The sequence below is a fragment of the Crocodylus siamensis genome, chromosome 11, assembly GCF_052110815.1.
Source record: "Crocodylus siamensis isolate JL-2025a chromosome 11, ASM5211081v1, whole genome shotgun sequence".
In the NCBI taxonomy this organism is placed as follows: domain Eukaryota; kingdom Metazoa; phylum Chordata; order Crocodylia; family Crocodylidae; genus Crocodylus; species Crocodylus siamensis.
The window spans coordinates 66092774-66111474 of NC_143405.1; the positions used below are offsets into that span (position 1 = coordinate 66092774).

Consider the following 18701-nt stretch of genomic DNA (forward strand, 5'->3'; position numbering starts at 1 on the left):
CAACTGAAATACAGTGATATCTTAGACTCTCAATGAAAGCATAAATTCACACTTTGAGGGTGACCATTTTAAGGTTTTGCACAGAAGTCAAAAGAATGACACCCCTTTGGGGAGCGTGTCACGTGTGACAGATAAAATAGGCGTCTCCCTGACACTTTGTGAGCAATGGAGCAGTAATCTACTCTGTTTTTCCCCCTTCACACAGGTGAAGATGACTTCAGTGCTGAAGATGATGAGGAAGTCTTGACTCTTCAATATGATCCATGTCTGAACTGTTATTTTGATCCAAAAACTGGGAAATACTATGAACTGGCGTAGCCAGGTTGCACTATGGAGGGCGTTCCTCTGTTGAAAGAGATGTACATGTTTAGTTCCCGGTAAAGTACTGAGCAAAATATAACATTTTTGTGTCATTTCAACAATTGACTTGACAAGCAGTTTGCAAATGGAATGTATTGTTTTGTAAATAATATCCTATTGTTGTAGTTTTGTACTCGGTTATGTTGCAGTGAAAAATCACACAATGCACCAGCTCGTGGGGCTCTGACATTGCCTCTGATGCTGGCTTATTTTATATTCAGTATTAAGGACTGTATGTGAATAAATTCAGTTTTTGCAGCACTGGTCTGTAAATTATGGCTTGATACAAACAAACTATATTTTTTCACTCCTTGTTTAATGGATATTTGTTTTAATTGGTTCCCTAGCATCTTATCTTTATTCTTCAAGAAATACAGTGTGATGTTCCAAGACGTGTTCTGCGAGCACTCTCTCCTTCCTCGTCACAAAAGGCAACTTTCCTTCCTCTGCAAGAAAGTTTCTCACTAATTAAATGATATTACCATATCAGTGCTTCTGAGACACCTTAACCACCTAGTTGGGAGCAGTCCTGCTTTGAGCAGGGGGCTGGACTAGAGCTCTCGAGGGCCCCTCCAGCCCTCGTTTTCGACGGTTCGGCGATCCTTGGTGTTGGTGCCGACAGTTTCATAGAAAATGGGTTCTTAATAAGTGAAAGCAGCTATGCACAGTGTTCGCAGGTCGGATGCACTCAGCCTGCGCGCTCACACACAAGTATTTTAATTGCTGTGTTCCAGTAAAAGACAGTCTCTGACTGGACCCATTTTTATGTTCTTGTATCACTTTGCGATCCAGTCAAGCTGAGGGGGAAATAGCCAATACTTTTTCCCCTTGTAGATGCCGTTCTCCTTTTCGTCAGAAAGAAGACTAATGTAGGGGATTTGTCCATGGTTCACATGCTCTTAAATCAAGGCAAACATCTGAAGCATAGTAAAATACTGGAAGGCAGGTGACTGCTGATGTTTTGTGCAAAGGCCACTTGACTCTTGGGCCAGATCCTGGCCTCCCCATGCTTGCAGATCAACGTGGGCTCTGCCAGCAGAACTGCATGCACTGTAACTTTACAGGATTAGCTTTGCCCTGGTAGCTTTGTTATTCAAGCCCATCTTGAAGGCATCTCAAGAACATCAAGCATCTGGGGGAGAGGCATTTTACAACAAGTTCATTTCTTCAAATGTAATAAGGGAGCCACTTTCGAAGTTGTCAGGCTTCCTTCCGAGTCCCCTTGCAGGTGTTACAGTTTCAGCTACAGAGCATAGATTCTGGTAATTAACATTTATTCAGGAGCAAACCCCGAGCTGCTCACAAAGACTTTATTCAGGCAAGGCAGCTTAGCTGGCCTTTAGTTTAGCCTGAGTGAGGAACGCAGGATTCGGCACTCACTGTGCTAGCCATTCCCGTTTTAAAATGTCTCCAAGCATTTGAGACTATTTGACAGAGTATACACAACGGTCTACTGCCACTTTCAAACAAGATGAGTACAGATGCAGCAGTTAGACCTGCGTTGTCATTCAGATGCCAGGACAGGGCCTCACATGAGCACTGCCTGGTTACTGCACTCCTCGGGTCACCCGGCAGAAGACATGAAAGATGTCAGACGCTAGCCTGGCCTGTATCACGGCATCCTTCAACTGGTGCTTTCAGCAGTGCATGCGTGGCTTAACTTTGCCTTACTCCTTTTTTCTGGGGAGACTTCTAGACAATGTTAAACAAGTCGACATACTGGTATGTGAACAAACCTTTTTTCCCCACTAAAAAAAGCACAGCCTTGGAGAGAGAGAAATTAGAGCTTGTTTAATGGTGCACCTGTGGGTGCCACATTATTCAAATAACTTCATACTTCTCCAGAAAAGGTTAAAGGGAATGTGTTACTCACAGGAAAAGTGAGTTACAGGCATTTCTACTGACACTTGTCCTAACCCTCTGCTTATTATACACAGTGCTCTGCCACAGCAGTTATCTGCAGAAATTCAGGCTCTGAATTTCTGTTCAGAAAAATGCGTTCTAATGTCACGGAATTAGCCCAGGTGATAACTGGCAAGTGGTTAAAAATGATAGGGCTCTGAATTGTTTGTAATTATGGATCTCAGTTAATGCATATTCTGGAATCAATTGAAAAATCTGTTTGTTAATAGCAGTTTGCATAAGATCAGATTGTGCTTCCTTGGCAGACACGTGCACCCCCTGCATGCTGTTGTGATCTTGGGTGCCAGTGGGACCCGCACGCTGTAATTACAGACCTCATGCACTGCTGGGCAGACACTTTCCCTTTTCGTGCTAGTCCCATGGTCAATTCAAAAGGTTGCTTGACACGATAGTTTGCCCTTTAAGGATCATATCCTAGGCTATGAAAAATTGGGCTGATCCACAATGTGCCATCATGGTTTTTGGAACTGGACAGTTTCTATTCCCTGTTACTGCCCTGGGTCTCCCAATCTCAAAGGTGCAGTCTGCTGTTGCAGGGCAGCGCTGAGTCCAGACTGCTTCCTGGTTCCTGGTTGTCTTTGAATGGTGACTTCCTTGGACAAAAGCAGTGGTTACACAACCATGCATCGGGAGCGTCGAAATCTCCAGTGGACCAGCAGATAGACTGGTCTTGTTACATGCGTCTCTGCCTGGGGGAAATGCTGATGCGCTGATAGGGCTTTTTGAACTGCCTCTTGGGAACGATGGTGACTCTAGCACCACAGCACAATGACTAGCACGAGTCCTCACCTGGGAGGCAAAATTAAAGTTCTTTATTTCAGCTTGTATAAATAGCAACAGCTCCTTCCCCACATCCTTGTCAAAGTGGTTGTGAAGTAGAAAGCCACAATTATCGAGCATTTAGATCCCTTGAAGTGTCTGAAATACCCTTTTGAAAAGAGATGATATTTCCCAGTGACAGGTGGCAACACGGGAGAGGTCTGCATGGGGTTTCCATCGCTTGCGAACGCTGCTCCTTTGTGTAGTAACGCTTCTCTGAGTCAGGAGCCTGTATCTTCGAAACGGAGCGTGCCGTGGTTTTCTCATTTTCCCTTCCTTGTTCAGCAGCAACTCCTCTGCCCCTGCCATGTTGTTTCAATAGGCCTTTATTTTAAATAAAACCATCTCACTTTCACAACTAAAAAACACAGGCATTACTGAGTATCAGGGTCTCTTGGGATCATTAATTTAGGCTGATTGCTTTTGTGAAAAGCCGCATGTCTTTGACATCTTGTAGGTCCGGTGTCATGAGAACATGAACAACTGCAACAAGTCCACAAACCACTGAGGCTTTGCTACAACTAAAGGGTCTTTGGTTACTGAGATTCCTTCTCCATCGTCACTCCAGGAGCCCAGGACGAAGCATTTCGAAGGTGAAGCCCAGGATAGCCTCTCGCTCTCCCAATTTGTCAAAGTTATTGTTTATGCTGAAAACGGCAAGTCTGAAGGAAGCGCACTGATTTCCTCCTAGCCACTATGTGCGGCACTGACTTGTGGTTCACGAGACTCACCTCATTCCCAGGAGTGTGGCCTTTCAAGCATGTATAAACGGGCTCAGCATGAGATTCCAGACTAGCAAACCGTTTCCAGAGTCCCCGTGTCAGACAGGATCCCAGAGCACGGAGCGGTGCTAGGAATGCAATCGGTTTTCATAAACCTGCATTAACGCTCTTGAGACCTGCTGCAAAGATGCAGAAATCAGCGCTAGCTTGGTGGGTGCTGTCTGGAGTCAGCACATCTCCAGGGAAGGTCATCAATCACAGACCTCTCTCTGCACGCGCACATTGAGCAAGAGAGACTCCTCGGCTCGATTCTAGTTGTAGGAGACAGCAGACTGCCCCTTGTCAGCTGGATTTTGACTAGCGTGGGTTTTTTCTTCAAACCTTTAACTCAGTTGGGCCCCAGTGTGTCCACATGGGCCCTTTCCCTGAGGTCTGCTGTTTGCCTAGTTGAAAATGCTCCCTACATTAAATAGAACAGCTCGATCCATTGCTGATGCATCCTCCTTCATCCCTCTGCTCTTAGACCCCGCTGCCTTTTCCAAGGCCCAAAGGAAGGTGCTAAATTGAATCCTGATGTGCCCGAGAGTCCCAAAGGAGCTCACTGCTGCCTCTGGGACACCTGCCCAAATGCCACGCTGAGTTCCCTGTGGAAACTGAGTAGCAGGTATGGGCTGTCAAACCCGGGTTCGACACTGCCAGGCACTGAACACACCCAGAGCAGCCCCTGGGCAACGTTGGTCCCAAACAGGCGCAGAGCTGGAGCCCACCAGCTGCTTCCGCGGCCATAGGGACCAGGTGCAGGCACGTGGAAGGCAAGTGCTCCGCTACCGGCACGGCTCCACTCGGGACACGGCCATCCAGCCGCTGTGTCAGAGAGACGACAGCGAAGGTTTTGTGCCCCGAGATGTACTTCTGAAACCTGTTTTGGTTAATAATTGTACTGAGTGCTACAAGAACCTTCTCCATCGTCTCTCATTATATAATGAGGCTTATGGGGAGATGAGGGCATGTAAGCAATGACCTACACGTGAAATAAATATCTATAATAATAAAACCAATCTGTCTTTGTTTTTTGTAGTAACATTACTGATTGCCGCTGTCTCCCATGGTTACTATAGTAACGCGGCATCCACAGCTGCCACCTTTTTTGGCGCTTAAAAAGAAAACCTACTTAAAAGCAGCCCCCTGCTAAACTGCCAGCTTGGCTTCAAGCCCCCAGGGAGGTGCAGGTAACAACTCTGCCTCTCTTTGCTGATCTGAGGCTTAACCTCAGAGCCTGTCAGCAGCTGTCCGGGCAGTCGGAGCTGCGGTATCTCAGGATCCTGCTCGGGCGCTGGAACCGGGCCAGGCGCTGACGCCCCTTTGCACCTGCCCTGACGCCTTTGAGCCAGCCTTCGTCACTGTCCCCGCACCTCTTCAGCAGCATCCCAGCCTCCGAGCTGGCGCGGGGTGGCAGCTCTGCAGCTCCATGCTAGGACCGCAGGGGACTGCTGACAAGCAGCAGGCCTGCCTGTGCTGGGTTCGGTGGTGCGAGGAGCCGCTCGGCAAGGCCCCAGGGTCTGCTCGCTTCACATTAAAATGGCCAGTTCCTCAGTCAGATCTGCAGGCCTCTAGACAGCTTTGACCGATGCAGCGTGCTCAGAAAGGAGGGGCACTTCCTTAGCTGAGGGCGCTGAGGAAAAATACTGCCCCTGCGACGCACCTGCTGCCTGGTACAGAGACCCAGCGCTCGGCTTGGTGACTAAGTCTCCCTCGTCCACTCACATGGACGGTGTTCGGTGCAGGCGGGCAGCAGACACCTGAACTCCAGCTCTTCTCTGCAGCACCTCACTTCCTGCGCTGCAAAAGGAGAAGCCAGTCAGGTGCAGCAAACCCACTCGCCCAGCCACAGCTCTCCAGGGAAATCCTCTGGCCGCTCTCCCTCCTTTTCCAGTTGGGCCAGCACGTGGGCACAGACAGCAAGCGCCTCACCCCCAAAAGGGTGTGCTGGAAGTGCCTGGCTCCTGGAACGACCCCACGGCTGACAGTGAACGTCGGCCTGGCCCCAGGCGTGGGGTCGAGGAAGGTCGGCCCAGGGGGAGCAGGCCCAGCGTCTCTCAGTGTGGGAGGGCAGGCTGGCTTGGAGGGGCCGTGGTGGCTTTCTGCACAGAAACGCTCCCGTCTCCTCGGGCAACTGCTGCACATGCGGAGCATGCCTGCACATCAGAAGCCGTTTGCTTCACGCTGTTACAAAGTCTCGTATGGGATGCTCCTATGTTAGGTCTGTGCAGGACACCAAAGGGCAGGGGAGGGAATGCAGGGCGCTGAAATTGCAAATGCACTTTTAAAACACTGCATATTTATTAGGCCATCTGCTGCTGCAGCATTAAGGGCAAAAATCGTACTACAGGCAATTTATTCACAGCTACAGTTTTACCACCTGATGTGCAGAATAACAAAGCTCTACAGGCATTTGTTACTGTGCTGAGTAATCGCCAAATGAATTCATAAAGTTGAGGAGAGTTTCTGTGAACAGTCTCCTCCGCGTTAAGGTGCTGCTGCATCACTGGAAGCACGATGCCAGTCCCCCGGGTGCTCGCGGGTGCCGAGGGCACGAATCCTCCGGTACAGGCAAGCAGATGGGCGCAGCGGGCTGCAGCCGGGTTTTAAACTCTAACGTTGGGGTGGCGGCGCTTTGGTTAGCTGGGCTGCGTGTGAGCAACTGGGCTCTGTGCCGAGTTCTGCTCGCCCCGAGACCAAGGGAAGCGTATGTTAAAATAGCTGGGTTTTGACCAAGAAAAGCAGCCTGCAGCTTTTCAGAGCCCCCGCTGCTGCCTGGGCGAGCTGCGTGACTTCCACACGGAGGAATAACAAAAGGTAATAAAACCTCATTTCTATGAACCAGGGAGCCCTTGTGGCAGCACCCTCCTGCCCGCTCGCACACTGCTCAGCTGCTTGCCACGTGTCCACCCTGCTCGGCAGTGCCAACGACTGGCCCGTTGCTGGCTCATTGCTGGAGCTGGGCCCAAACTGGAGCCCGAGTATAAGGATACGTCTACGTGGCACCGACCGTCTCCAGCACTCCGCCACCTGACGGGGCCTGGCCGTCCATGCTCACTCACCCTGCTCCGGATGTCATAACCTGCTCCCGCCTGCCTTGTCTTGCTGTTGTCCCATCCCATCCCTGCCCCTTGGAGCCTCACCCGTTTACACTACTGCCAGCAGTGATCTCTGCAGCATTAACACTGACACTCCCTGGCTGCACTGGAATGAAATCTCAGCTTACAATCACCAGTGAAATAGAGGGGTAGGGGAGAGGGAGTGAAGAAGGGAGGCCCGTGAAGGTGCAAAGCCCCCGGCAGCTCCCCAGAGAGCACGCATTAGCCTGAGACATCTCACTCGTGACACCCCGGTGTCAGAGCCCAGGCGCCCCGGGTTCAGGGAAAGCAGCTGCGGAGCCTGCCCCTCACCCAGGAGCCGCCTGCAAGGGCCAGACTGGGGACACCTAAAGTACACAGCTAGAGAAGTCGCCGCTGAGGGGCAGTGACATCAGGTGCCGCGCAGGGAGGCCTTGCTTCACAGGCTCTCACAGCACCAGACTTCCCGACTCGGGCCAAGCCTCTGCTAGTCTGGGCTCCCTTTCTCCTGCGGCCCCAGCTCAGAGGGCTGCATGCTGCCCGTGCCTGCCCACCTTCGTCGCAGAGACCAGCTATCCCTGTGCACCATGCTGCTCGGTCCCCACGGTCCTGCAGTGCACGCAGTAGAAATAACCGTCTGACTCCTTGGCAGGTCATGTCCAGTGTGTGTCCATCCACTGGCTCCGCTTCCTTGACTTGTAGAGCACCAGCGATGCCAAGCCAAGCGGGGTGTGACCATGCCTGGCTTCTCTCACTCCCCTGGCCTGCTCTGACCCCTGCATGCTGTCACGAGGGCAAATGCCTCCTCCCTAATTCACTTATGGTGCAGGCTGGTGCTCTGCAATGCCAATTATAAGCAAGGTATAAATGCCTTCCTCCACGTGACGTGTGGGGTTTCATATTACCTTGTGCGCTAATTGTGTTGAATGTAATAGTGGGAACACTTTGACACTGTTAAAGTTAATGACCCATTGTTTAAATGGGAAAGAGACATTTATAGTCAAATTTATTGTTGGCTGAGCCGTGTTGAGCAGCCTGCTCCAGAAGGCGCAAAGCACCAGGACGGCGAGGATGGCGGGAACGCCCTCTATGTAAGTGATAGTTTGCGGGGGAATTCTGTGCGCCAACAGCCCGTGCCCACCCCGCAGCGAGCGCATGCGCAACGGCTAATGTGGGCCTACACAGAGCCTCTTTGGTTCCACGGCGCAAGCAAACGCCCGGCAGCTCAGGGATGCCGCCGTCCCCGCTGGGCTCATGCTCAGCGTGCTGGCTCCGCCTGACATGGGGGCTCAAGCCTCTTGCCCGTTTCCTCTGGGTGCAAGCACAGGCTGCCAGGGCTATGGGGAAAGTCCACAGTTTGCCACCAGACAGCTCCTTGGCCAAAACTCAAATCAACCCCAGCAGCTGCCTGCAGCTCTGCACGTGTAGGATACAAAGCCCTTAATTCTCAGCCCTTTATTGTTTAAAAAAATCTCAACCCAGCTAAACCAGTGTTATGTGGAGGCAAACAGCACCCAGTCCTCCAAGGAAGAGCCTTCAAACGAGGCTTTGCATTGCGACAGCACCAAGCCATAGCTCCACGGGTCCAAGAGCAGCCTTTCCTGCGCTGTGCCACTGGGGTCGGCTGTCCAGCATCCCAGCCCGTCTTAGCTGCTGGGAACTGATTCCCACTCCTGCACAAGCAGAGGCTGTTCTGGAGTTAAAAGGCTCAACGGTGTAAGAGTGACCCATGGTAATGCGTGCGTTTGATTCCCCTTATCTCTCCTCGGACGCTTCCAACCCTGCAGTCGCTCTTCTTCTCTGCGTCTCTGGCACTAGAAACTGTGCTTCGCACAATTTAAATGTGCATGAGTTAAACGTGTACTATTTGATGCTTTATGAAGCACATAAAATATGATCTGACACGGCCCCTCAACAGGGAAGGATTCTGCACAACGTCTTCAGTCCCAAATTCAATTTCAGGGCTCTTCTTCCATTAAAATGGGTGCATGATGCCACCAAAAAGCCTTGACTGAATTATAACTTTGTATTTCTCTTAGGGCATTTTTTCCTCTTTAAGCAGCAAGGTTTTATGTTGAACTGAAAACGAACCTAAAAGGTCTAGGAAATGCAGTTACACTCAGACATAGGTTTGTTTGCTTTGGAAAGCAGGAAACATGCTGGCACCAAGATCATAACTGCTAACACCAGGTATACTCCAGAGTAATGGATAATTATTATACTGCGGAAATTATTTTCCAATAAACGTTGAGTTTTCTCTTTCTGACTATTCTCTTTCTATTTGCCAGTGGTTCGGTGTTTCTCTTCTGGTGAGTTAATGGTGTTAACATGTGGGATGAAGTTTGGGATGAAGTTTCTGACAATTTTTGACAATTGTTTTTCAGGCCCTGTGTACGTCAGCGTAACACACAATAAAGTCCACGTGTGCTGAGCAGCTCTGAACTCTTCTTCCATGCAATGGCCCCCAACAGGATTTCAAGAGCAGTTGCTGTTTTCTATTAAACACAGTACTGGCATTTTTCATAACTGGATTATTGAGTAGACTCCCACGGCTCTTAGGCAGCTTTCTCTATCATGGAAATCCTTCTTCATCCACAGTTTATTGCCCAGAATGGGTCTGAATAAATATTTTTCACCAGTCTCCCTGGCATGGGCACCAAGCCACCAGCTGCCACCTCTCTTTCAAAATGCCCAGTGTCATTTGCGCCTGGATAAAGCACTGAGGCCAGGCTGAGAGCTGTGCAGCTCCGTGCGCCCCCACTGCACTGTGCTGTGGCACTGCAGAGCACAGCCTGGCAACGCCTGGGCGCTGATGGTCAACAAGTGTCCAGCTTCCCGCTACTGAGCAACCTTCAGCCACCCGCGGAGCACCACCATCCGTTGTTCTCGCTCCGGGGACATATCGAGGTGCCGGCTGAGATCAAGGGCGCATCCTGCCAGAGGCTGAACGTGCGGAGGCCCCACTGTGCTGCGTACACGACACAAAGAAAAGGCTTGCCCGGACGTGACCAGGGGGTGAGGTGAGGGCCCGGTGGCTCAGCTGTGCACCCTCAGCCACTGCGGGAGGCGTTTCCGTGCCAGGCGGACGCCGCGCGGGCAAGCCCCTCCGGTTACCTGGTGGTTTCTCCAGGCGGTTGTTTGCGTGTGGATGTCCGCAAGGGCCTCTCTGATGGACCAAGCCAGCTGGTCCCAACAGGGTCCCTGAGCGGTGGTGCATGCAGGTGCAAGACTGGTGCCAGGGCCTCTGCCACAGCTCTCCACTTCACAGTAGACAAGCTTGCTGAAGGCACCAAGGGGGGGAAGGAAGGGTCATCCCTGTAGCAGTCTCCTAGACCTCCGCTTGCCTCAGGGGAGCGGAAAAGGTGCTCCTATGCTGACGAGCTCCACTCTGAGCTGGTGGGACCTTTCCTCGCTGCCTGCCGTGCCGCACAGGGAGCATCCTTCCAGCTCACACTCCGGAGGGGCGCTGAGCATGCCCAGCGCTTCCCAGCTGATGCAGGCTTGACTCCTTGACTGCCCCAGCCCCAGCCTAGAGCCCAAAGGCAGGCGGGAGGGTTGGAGTTGCAGACTGGGCAGATATGTACGGTGCTGTGCCCACCAGCGTGTCTCCTATGGGCAGGGCCACCTGCACGGCTCCAGAGGTTGCACACAATAGCAGCTGCAGGCTCTCCTCGCCAAGAGGCTCCTGTTTCAGGGGAGTGGAGGCAGTTGGGATGTTTCTGTCGCTGCTTTGCCTGGTTGCTGATGCTCTATGAGACCCTGCTCAAGTGCTCAGGCCCTCCGGCATGCACCAGCCATGTATTTGTTTTAATAACATGGATCCTTATCAAGGAGAGACGATGATGACTGGCAAGAGGAACAGCATTCACGCAGCCCGGGACTGGTGGTAATGAGTGCCCAGGTCGCTAGCGGAGGAATTTGATTTCTAAATCTAATTGTAATACTGGACACTTAAATTGCTGAGACTGACATTTTTCTGTGAAACTAAGCTCAATCCATGGGGAAAAGACTGCAGATGTGATTTCTATCAGAAGCTGATCGTTGGGCGCTTACTAAGAGAGCGCTGGATTACACCGGCAGCCCTTGGTATCGATGTGCAGTCAGTACGGCACAGCGACCTCTCAGGGTGGGGCCCGGGGGCTCAACACGAGTCCTCGCCGTGAGCCGTGCCAGGACTGGCTCCTTCCTACAAAACGGAGGAGGCAGACTGTGCCGGGCGCACGAAGCACGTCACTGACGCGTGGCATCTGCCGCAGCAAGCTTCTGATGAACAGTTAAATCTGCACGAGCATCCGTTACGACCCCCTACACCCCTCAGTGGTGAGGAGCACCAAGCCTGGGCAGCACAGAGCCTGTGGGCTGGGGCTGGGGCTGGGGCTGGGGCTGGGCAGGGTGGGAGAAGGGGATGGTGGGAAGAGGAAGGGAAGGAGCAGCCAGACTCCCGAGATTTCAGCACCTGCAACACAGCATGGAGGACAGTGCCGGGTCTTGTGCTGGTGCTGAAGGAGGAAGAATTACGAGTGATAGTAATTAGCTCAGAGCACAGGGCTGACCTTCTGCGCTGCACTGCTCACCGGGTCATTTGTGGCTGCAGCAAAATTACTAGTATCAATACCTGTCTTCTGGATAATAACAGAGAGCTTGTTACAGCAAGGAGGGCGGGAGCTATTCAGGATGGCTAAAGGGAGAAGAGCTGGGAACTGGAAGCAGGAAAGGAAAAGGGAGGGGAGAAGCTGGATGCTGAGACAGTCGGGGATGGGACGTGTTCCCCCAGGGGCCGATTCCAGAGCAGACGCCCTGGCTGTGTTGAAGTCACGAGCCCAGGAGGAGCTTCTGCCGATGCTGAAGCAGGCTCCGGTGCTTCACCCTGCGCATGACGGGGCCCCACAGTGCGACAACAGAGACGCTTTCCCCCTGCCTCTATCTCAAACTAGAGCTGCTCAAATGGTAAAAGAACCTCCCTTCCCCCACAAATGCGCCCTGAAATGCCTACATGAATCTTTCCCAACTGAAAGTGCCAGTTCACGCGCCCATCACTGCTGAGGTCGGGTCCTTCGGTGGATGCGCTCACTGCAGCACAGACAGCCAGGGTGACGTGACACCATGCTTAGATCCCATGCAAGGATGGACTCCGCTGGCTAACGGCACAGGGGCAAGGGCCACCCGCTGTGGAAGCATTTGGACAGTGAGGCACAAAGATGTTTGCAAATCTCCCCCGTTGCCTGGACCCTCCACAACAACTCAAGCAACACTGGACTTCTGGGACATCACTTGAGACATGTGAGCCAGCCCCCCACGGGGGGAGACGTGGTACTGAGCGACTCCCTGGGCCTGCCCCACAGCTGAAGCAGCCGCCCCACTGCAGGCTGATGACTCCTGGGTAGCACAGACGTCCCGGGAAGGGTCTCACCCGCCAAGCAAAGAGTTACGATGGCAACAAACATTATTAACAAGGAACGGTTCAGCCAGCAATAATTGAAACTCAGCAGCATCACCACTGTCTATCCATCACTGTCGCAGCGGCTGGCACGCTGCTCCCGACAGCGTGCTGTGCCATGCCCAACTTCCAGCCACGCTGCGCCGGTCCCTTTGTTCGGAGTAATAAAGCTAATGGCTACAGTGACATTATGCATTCTTCCCTCTGTTGTTGTTTTGATGCCTGTAAAATTTGAATTACAGTTAAAAGACACCAGGAGCTGCTTGCCCAAAGCTGCACACGCAGGCAGGTCACAGGTGGTGGTTGGTATTAAGGCAGACTCTAGCTCCCTGCGTAGCCGAGGATTTCTTGCTGGGGCCCTTTGTCACAGTATCCCTGTGCTGCTAGGCTGCCCCATAGCACCTGTGAGTACAGCCCAGACGTAAGAAACCCTTGCAAGAGATAACAAAGCGTAGGAAACTGCTACTGCATCCGTGGAATACAGAACCAGGGCCGTGCTGTGCTACTGGAGGAGACCGATGAGCTCGGTGAAATATTGGAAAAAACTATATGGAAATCATATTCATAATAATTGCCAATCTGGATGTTGTCATTGCTAGTAAGGCACTAGGCATCCACAGATACAGGGCTAATAAGGCACAGCATCTTCTAAGGACTACGGTGCCTGCTTCAAAGAAAGATTTTTCACTATCAAAAGGCAACTTAACTCAATTTTTCTCACTACGGCGGATGTTATACAGGAGAGTCAGCAACTGAAATGTGCCCTGTGCCATAACAGACTCAGTGATTTATTGTCAGGACAGAGTGTTTACAAATGGACACAGTCAGTTTGGTCAGACAGGTCCTGGGGTGCAATAGTGGGGGCTGCTGCCAGGCGGCCGCGAGCTGGTTCACAAGTGTGTAAGTGCTTCAGATGAAATCAGCCGCTGGAGAGTGGGGCAGCAGTAGGCTGTCCTCAGTGACCCCTGATCTGAGAGTTTGAGGGGGATTTCAGTGCTGCACAGGCCTTTGCACAAGGGTCTTGCACCGTGCTACCAAGAGTCCACGTGACCTGAGCCCACTTCCTGAGCCCTGGTACCTGGAAGCCTGCTCCATCTCAGCAAACAACAGTGCCCCCCAGCCTGTGGCAGAAGGGCATCTCTGTCTCTTCCCAAACTCTGCTATCAGGTGGGTGACCAAGCTGACAGTTTGGTTACCAGGGTCACTACAGAGGGCAGATACCCCAGGCCCCATTGGCTTCAGGTAACCCTGAGTTGTAACCTGAGCTGGATACATTTCTGAGGCAGGGGGAAGCCTGCTCCCGCTGTCTACATGACTGGCCTCACACACCTGGGTAGGGGCTTAAACTCCCTATTGTTTTAAGCAGTATCATAATTTCATAGTTTCTAGGGTCGGAAGGGACCTGAGCAGATCATCTAGTCCGACCCCCTGCCATGGCAGGAAAGAGTACTGGGGTCAAACGACCCCAGCAAGGTGTTCATCTAACCTCCTCTTAAACACCCCCAGGGTAGGAGCCAGCACCACTTCTCTTGGAAGCTGGTTCCAGACCCTAGCCGCCCTGACTGTGAAGTTGTGCCTCCTGATATCTAGCCTAAACCTACCCTCTGCCAGCTTGTGACCGTTATTCCTGGTCACTCCTGGCAGTGCTCGGGGGAACAATGCCTGCTGGTCCCCCCTGACTAGTTTATAACAGGCCACAAGATCCCCCCTCAGCCTTCTCTTTTGGAGGCTGAACAGGTTCAGGTCCCGTAGCCTCTCCTCATAGGGCCTGCCCTGCTGTCCCCTGATCATACGAGTGGGATGACTGGGAGGGGGCTAGAGACCCTGCCAGTCTACCCGGCAACCAGTCATGCATTTCAAATTGGTTGGCTGGCAGCCAACAGCTGCTGGCCTTCATTGGATCGGGTAAATGAGGTCATAAGGCCTATATAAGTTAAGGACTGCCCAGGAGGCAGGGCAGCAGCCATACTGAGGACTCTCAGAGAAGCTGGACGATCTGAAACTCGCTCTCTTTCTTGAAACTTCTGGTCAATGAACTGCCTAACTCCAGAGGGAATTGCCACCTGCCTCTGGATAATACTTGTGAATAAGCTACTTGAGATCTAACTAGATATATAGCTTGCAGTAATTCAGATGCGTGATCAAAGGCTACCATGACATTGTTTGCTCTAAGTTATTTCTCTGATATTTCTCTACCCAGTACTCTAACCCAAAACCTACTCCTTGTAACCAATAAAGTTCTCCTCTGTCCCTAGTGTAGAAGACTTATTGGGAGGGGGTCTAGATTATGCCTTGGTTCGGCTGACTGAGGGAGACCACTATTTGTGCTTCAGACTGAGGGAAGTACCCCAAGTTCTTGCAGTGGGTAAAGTACCCTCAAGGACTACTAGGCCTGTGTTTCCCAGGGGGCACAAGGCCAGGATCAATCCAGACCCTGGGTGGTGGCAACATTACTCACAGGCTTGCAGGTGTGCTCCAGAAAGGGGGTCAGCCGGATGTGAGGCTCCCCCAAGGAGGCACACAGAGCCTGGAAGGTGGTCAGGTGCAGTGAGGTGGGTGGCCCAAGTGGGATTTCAGTGCTGCACAGGCCTTTGCACAAGATGCCTTGCACCGTTCTACCAAGAGTCCACATGACCTGCCACTTCTGAACCCTGGTACCTGGAAGCCTGCTCCAGCTGAGCAAACAACAGTGCCCCATCTCTGGGAGGAAGCAGGAAGGCTGTGCACAGTAATGGATTTTAATGTGCTGTAACAGAGGTGCAGAACCTTCTCCAACATGTACAACTGATCCAGGTAAGAAATAACGAGGGCCTGCTTAGCCAAACAGTGTTGGTTCCTGTTGGTCCACATTCATTTTCAGGTGATCTATACCATTTGCATGGGTGGTACAGAAAGATGGGGAAAGCCCCGGCCACAGGGTAAACATTGCAGGGAGCTGGGTGGGAGACTGTCCCACAAACACATTGCCACATCCAAGTCTAACCACAGGAAGAAAGGGGGAAAGAAAGAGAAAACCCTAAAAATAAATGTTGTGCAACAAGTGGCATAGGTCAGCAGAAAGGTACAACTGCTGCAAACTCAATCCAGTGTCTGAGAGAGAGTCTTTGCTTTCATTTTCTTTTAGTTGTAATTTTTCTGATGCAGCAGTCAGTCCACTGGGCAAAGGAAGCAAATGATGCCTGCCCGTCAGGCTAAGCGTCAGATGGGTTCCCAAGCACATGCTTCTGGGAGGAGGGAGATGGCCAGGGAAAGGAGGAGAGTGATGCTCAGACACCGCAGCCTCTATGAAGCCTCTCCATGAGCACACAAAGCTGGTTTTGAGAGCACGATGTTGCCGTTCCTGCATTTGGGGCTGCTTGTGGAGTAGACACCAGGACCTAATAGAACGTGCTAGACAGGAGCCAGCAGGTCAACGCAATACGGAGACTGGCTGAGCCCACAGTGAAGAAGAAGCATCTGCAGTGTGCACATTTGCAGTGTCTCCGCGTGACAGAACCCGATCCCTCCCTCACGTGCTGGCAGAAGCCAGGGGAAGCACCCCTGGAGCAGTGGAGCTGTCCTCATTTCAAGCCAGTTCGCAAGAGGGGAGAATCGGACCCACCAGGTTTGCATGAATTCACAGAAACCATAGCAAAGCAGGAGCACGAGAGAGCACCTCTCTGGGCAGCTCAGCCCCAGGTTACTGGTCCCCACCGTGCCATTTACATGACGTGGATGAACGACTTCCTCCCCTGCAGGTATGGTGGCAGAAACCTAGGTGATTGCAGGGGTGACTCCCGGCCTTATACCCCAGGGGAATCCTGGCCCCACTGAAGCCAACAGCAGCTTTTGCCATTTACTTCCACGGAGCCAGGATTTCACCCCCTGGGACAAATTCTCTTCTGACACAACTCCTTTGAAGTCCAGACAGCTCTGCCAGCAGAGGACCTGAGCTGCTGAAAGCAGAGTGCATGTCACAGGATGATTGACATCCTCTTTTGTGCAGGAAGTCTGGGGGAAAACAGTGCAATATTTAAATAACTGGCAGAAGAAAAGCACCTTGTAACCTGTAATAAGAACAAAGTATTTGAGATGACACCAAAGGTCACTGCCGAGATAACAGAGCTAACGCTGTGATGGGAAGGATAAGCCAGCATCGTTCAGAAGGACTTAACTAATCAGGAGAATGAGATCTGATTTATTGCAAAATGAGATGAGAAGCAACCCCTGGCATGAGGTTCTCCAGGTGCCCATCAGAGAGCTGCTGCTCTGCCAGGGCAAATCCAGCCCAGAGCCCACTTGCACGAGAATGCTCCTTCCTCCCATGGGGCGGAGGGACGTGTTTCACAAAGTCCCTCCTAGGGCAGTGGATTTAAAGTGGGCAGAGAGAAATGGCCGAGATACTCTCCAGACCTGTGTGCACCTAGCAGAGCTCTTCCTCTTTTGGGAATTGCTTAGGGTTTATCCTGTCAAGGAAGCTTTACAAGATGCAAAACTCCACCTTGACTAGAGCATCTCCCCTTTGGCGATTGCTCCTTTGTAGGGTTCAGCTCATGCCCAGCACCAGATTTCCCTCCAGACGCTAGAGTTTGCTTGCTGTGGGCTGGGTGCGCAGGAGCTCACGGGAGCATCTGAAGGACACTCGCCTGCACGTGAGGCTCAGTCACCGCCTCGGGCCCACAGGTCTGGCCAAGCCATAAGGCTACTTTACCAGTGTCCAGGAGTTCCCTTGGGGCAGCAAGCAACCCAGAGTGGATGCAACCATCCTGCACTTTCCTGCATGCTGGCCCTGGTGGGAGGGCCCCTGCTGCAATGCACAGACACTAAAATAGCCCCAGGATATCTGGGCAGCTTTGAGAGGGCTCCACGCTGCTCCCGGGGTGGAACACATTACAGAGGCAGCAGGTAGCTGCCTTCACCCTCCCCTCCCCTCCCCTCCCCGTCCCAGCAGAGCGCAGCGGAGCAGGGGATTTGGCTGTGCAGCTCCGGCATCCGCTGAGCATCTCCCTCGTCTCCTGTGAGGTTTCAAATCGCTTTTGCTGGCTCTGAATCCGAGTCAGGCTGAACGTGGGGGTGTTTTGGTAGCAGGCTCCCTTTCTGCCAAACTCAAGTCATACGTGTAACCAATAAAGACCAATTAATTTCACTAATTAATCTATTAGCTTCCTCCTGAAATAAGCTTCCAAACCTTAATTAGACCATTGTAAGAAACTCAGCCCTGGAAACAAGTCAGCTAGGAATACATTTACTCCCCTTCTTTGCCAAAACCCAGAAAGACTCCAGGAAACAGGCAGGAATACACCACGAGAGGTAATGAGAAGAGAGGCTTTACCGGAAGAGGCACAATGTGATTCACGCACAAAACCCAAACCCACCATCTGCTTAACCCAGGCCCCACAAAAACGAGGCAACAGACACGACTGTAAAGGAGAGAACAGAAGACTTCCGAGATGCCAGGAAATGAAGAGAGATTTCAACATAAATCTTTAGACCATAAAAAGAGGAGGGGGAGCTTTGGGAAATTACTGTCTGTAATGTTTTGTATTTACATAGGAATTCAAGATGACTTTATAATGTAAATAGGCCACTCTGTGCTGAAGACTGTAATGGAGGCGGATGGTGGGCTGGTCACAATGGGAAGCTTGCTGATGTTGGAGTGCTTTGTCTTTGTTCCTTTTAAGCCGCTGTGCCTGGGCGAGGGCTCCTTTTCTTGTTTATTTGAATCTTAAGCTTGCCCCTGTAGGTGAGCAGCAACTGCAAAATGCACAGGCTGCAAAATGCACTGGACAAAGTATCTGCTGCTTTCAGGCAACCGTCCCTGTTGCATAAACTACTGGCCAGCGGTAATGCAGAAAGCGTTTGCCTCCTTGCTTTTTGGAGTCATTGCCAATGGGAGATTGTTGTGTTGTGGGGTCAAATCCAAGGCAAGAGAAGCAGGCAGAGGAAGTGCTACCAGAGTAGCAAGGAAAAAGGGGCAAAAGAATGAGAGATGGGACCAGTTGTACTGGGCAGGGTGGCATTTGAGAGGCCTGGGCTGTGCCACATTTAGGGGAAGGCATCCTTGTTTCCTGGGGTGTCATGATAGCCTTGTAACGGGGCTGTGCAGTGCTGCATAACATTAGCATGGTCAGGCCTACCAACACATGATTCACAAGACAAACCCAGAGGTTTCAAATAGGAATCCACCCTGCCAAAAACACACCGGCCTCTTGTGATCCTGCTGAGCTCTCCGTCATAGAAGAGTTCCTCCATTGCTTTTCCGCAGGCAAAGCGCTGGCGTTTTCTGAGGAGGGGCCTTGCATCTAAAAAGGCTGAGAACCACAAATGTAAAGAAATTAACTCCCT

General features: G+C 51.9%; 1 protein-coding gene and 1 long non-coding RNA gene across 4 annotated transcripts in view; one reads left to right on the plus strand and one right to left on the minus strand.

Annotated features, from left to right (window-relative positions):
- Positions 1–1243, plus strand: part of CFAP20DC (CFAP20 domain containing) — a 121278-nt gene extending 120035 nt beyond the window's left edge. Inside the window, exon 16 of one of the 3 annotated variants that reach the window (XM_090021424.1) lies at positions 206–1243. In XM_090021424.1, the coding sequence (XP_089877550.1) occupies positions 206–318 (113 nt within the window). In that variant the 3' untranslated portion in view covers positions 319–1243. The remainder of the gene's footprint in view (positions 1–205) is intronic. The other 2 variants (XM_090021421.1, XM_090021420.1) reach the window with 2 other exon arrangements.
- Positions 1–18701, minus strand: part of LOC149855968 (uncharacterized) — a 228096-nt gene that overhangs the window by 102124 nt on the left and 107271 nt on the right. The window lies entirely within an intron of this gene.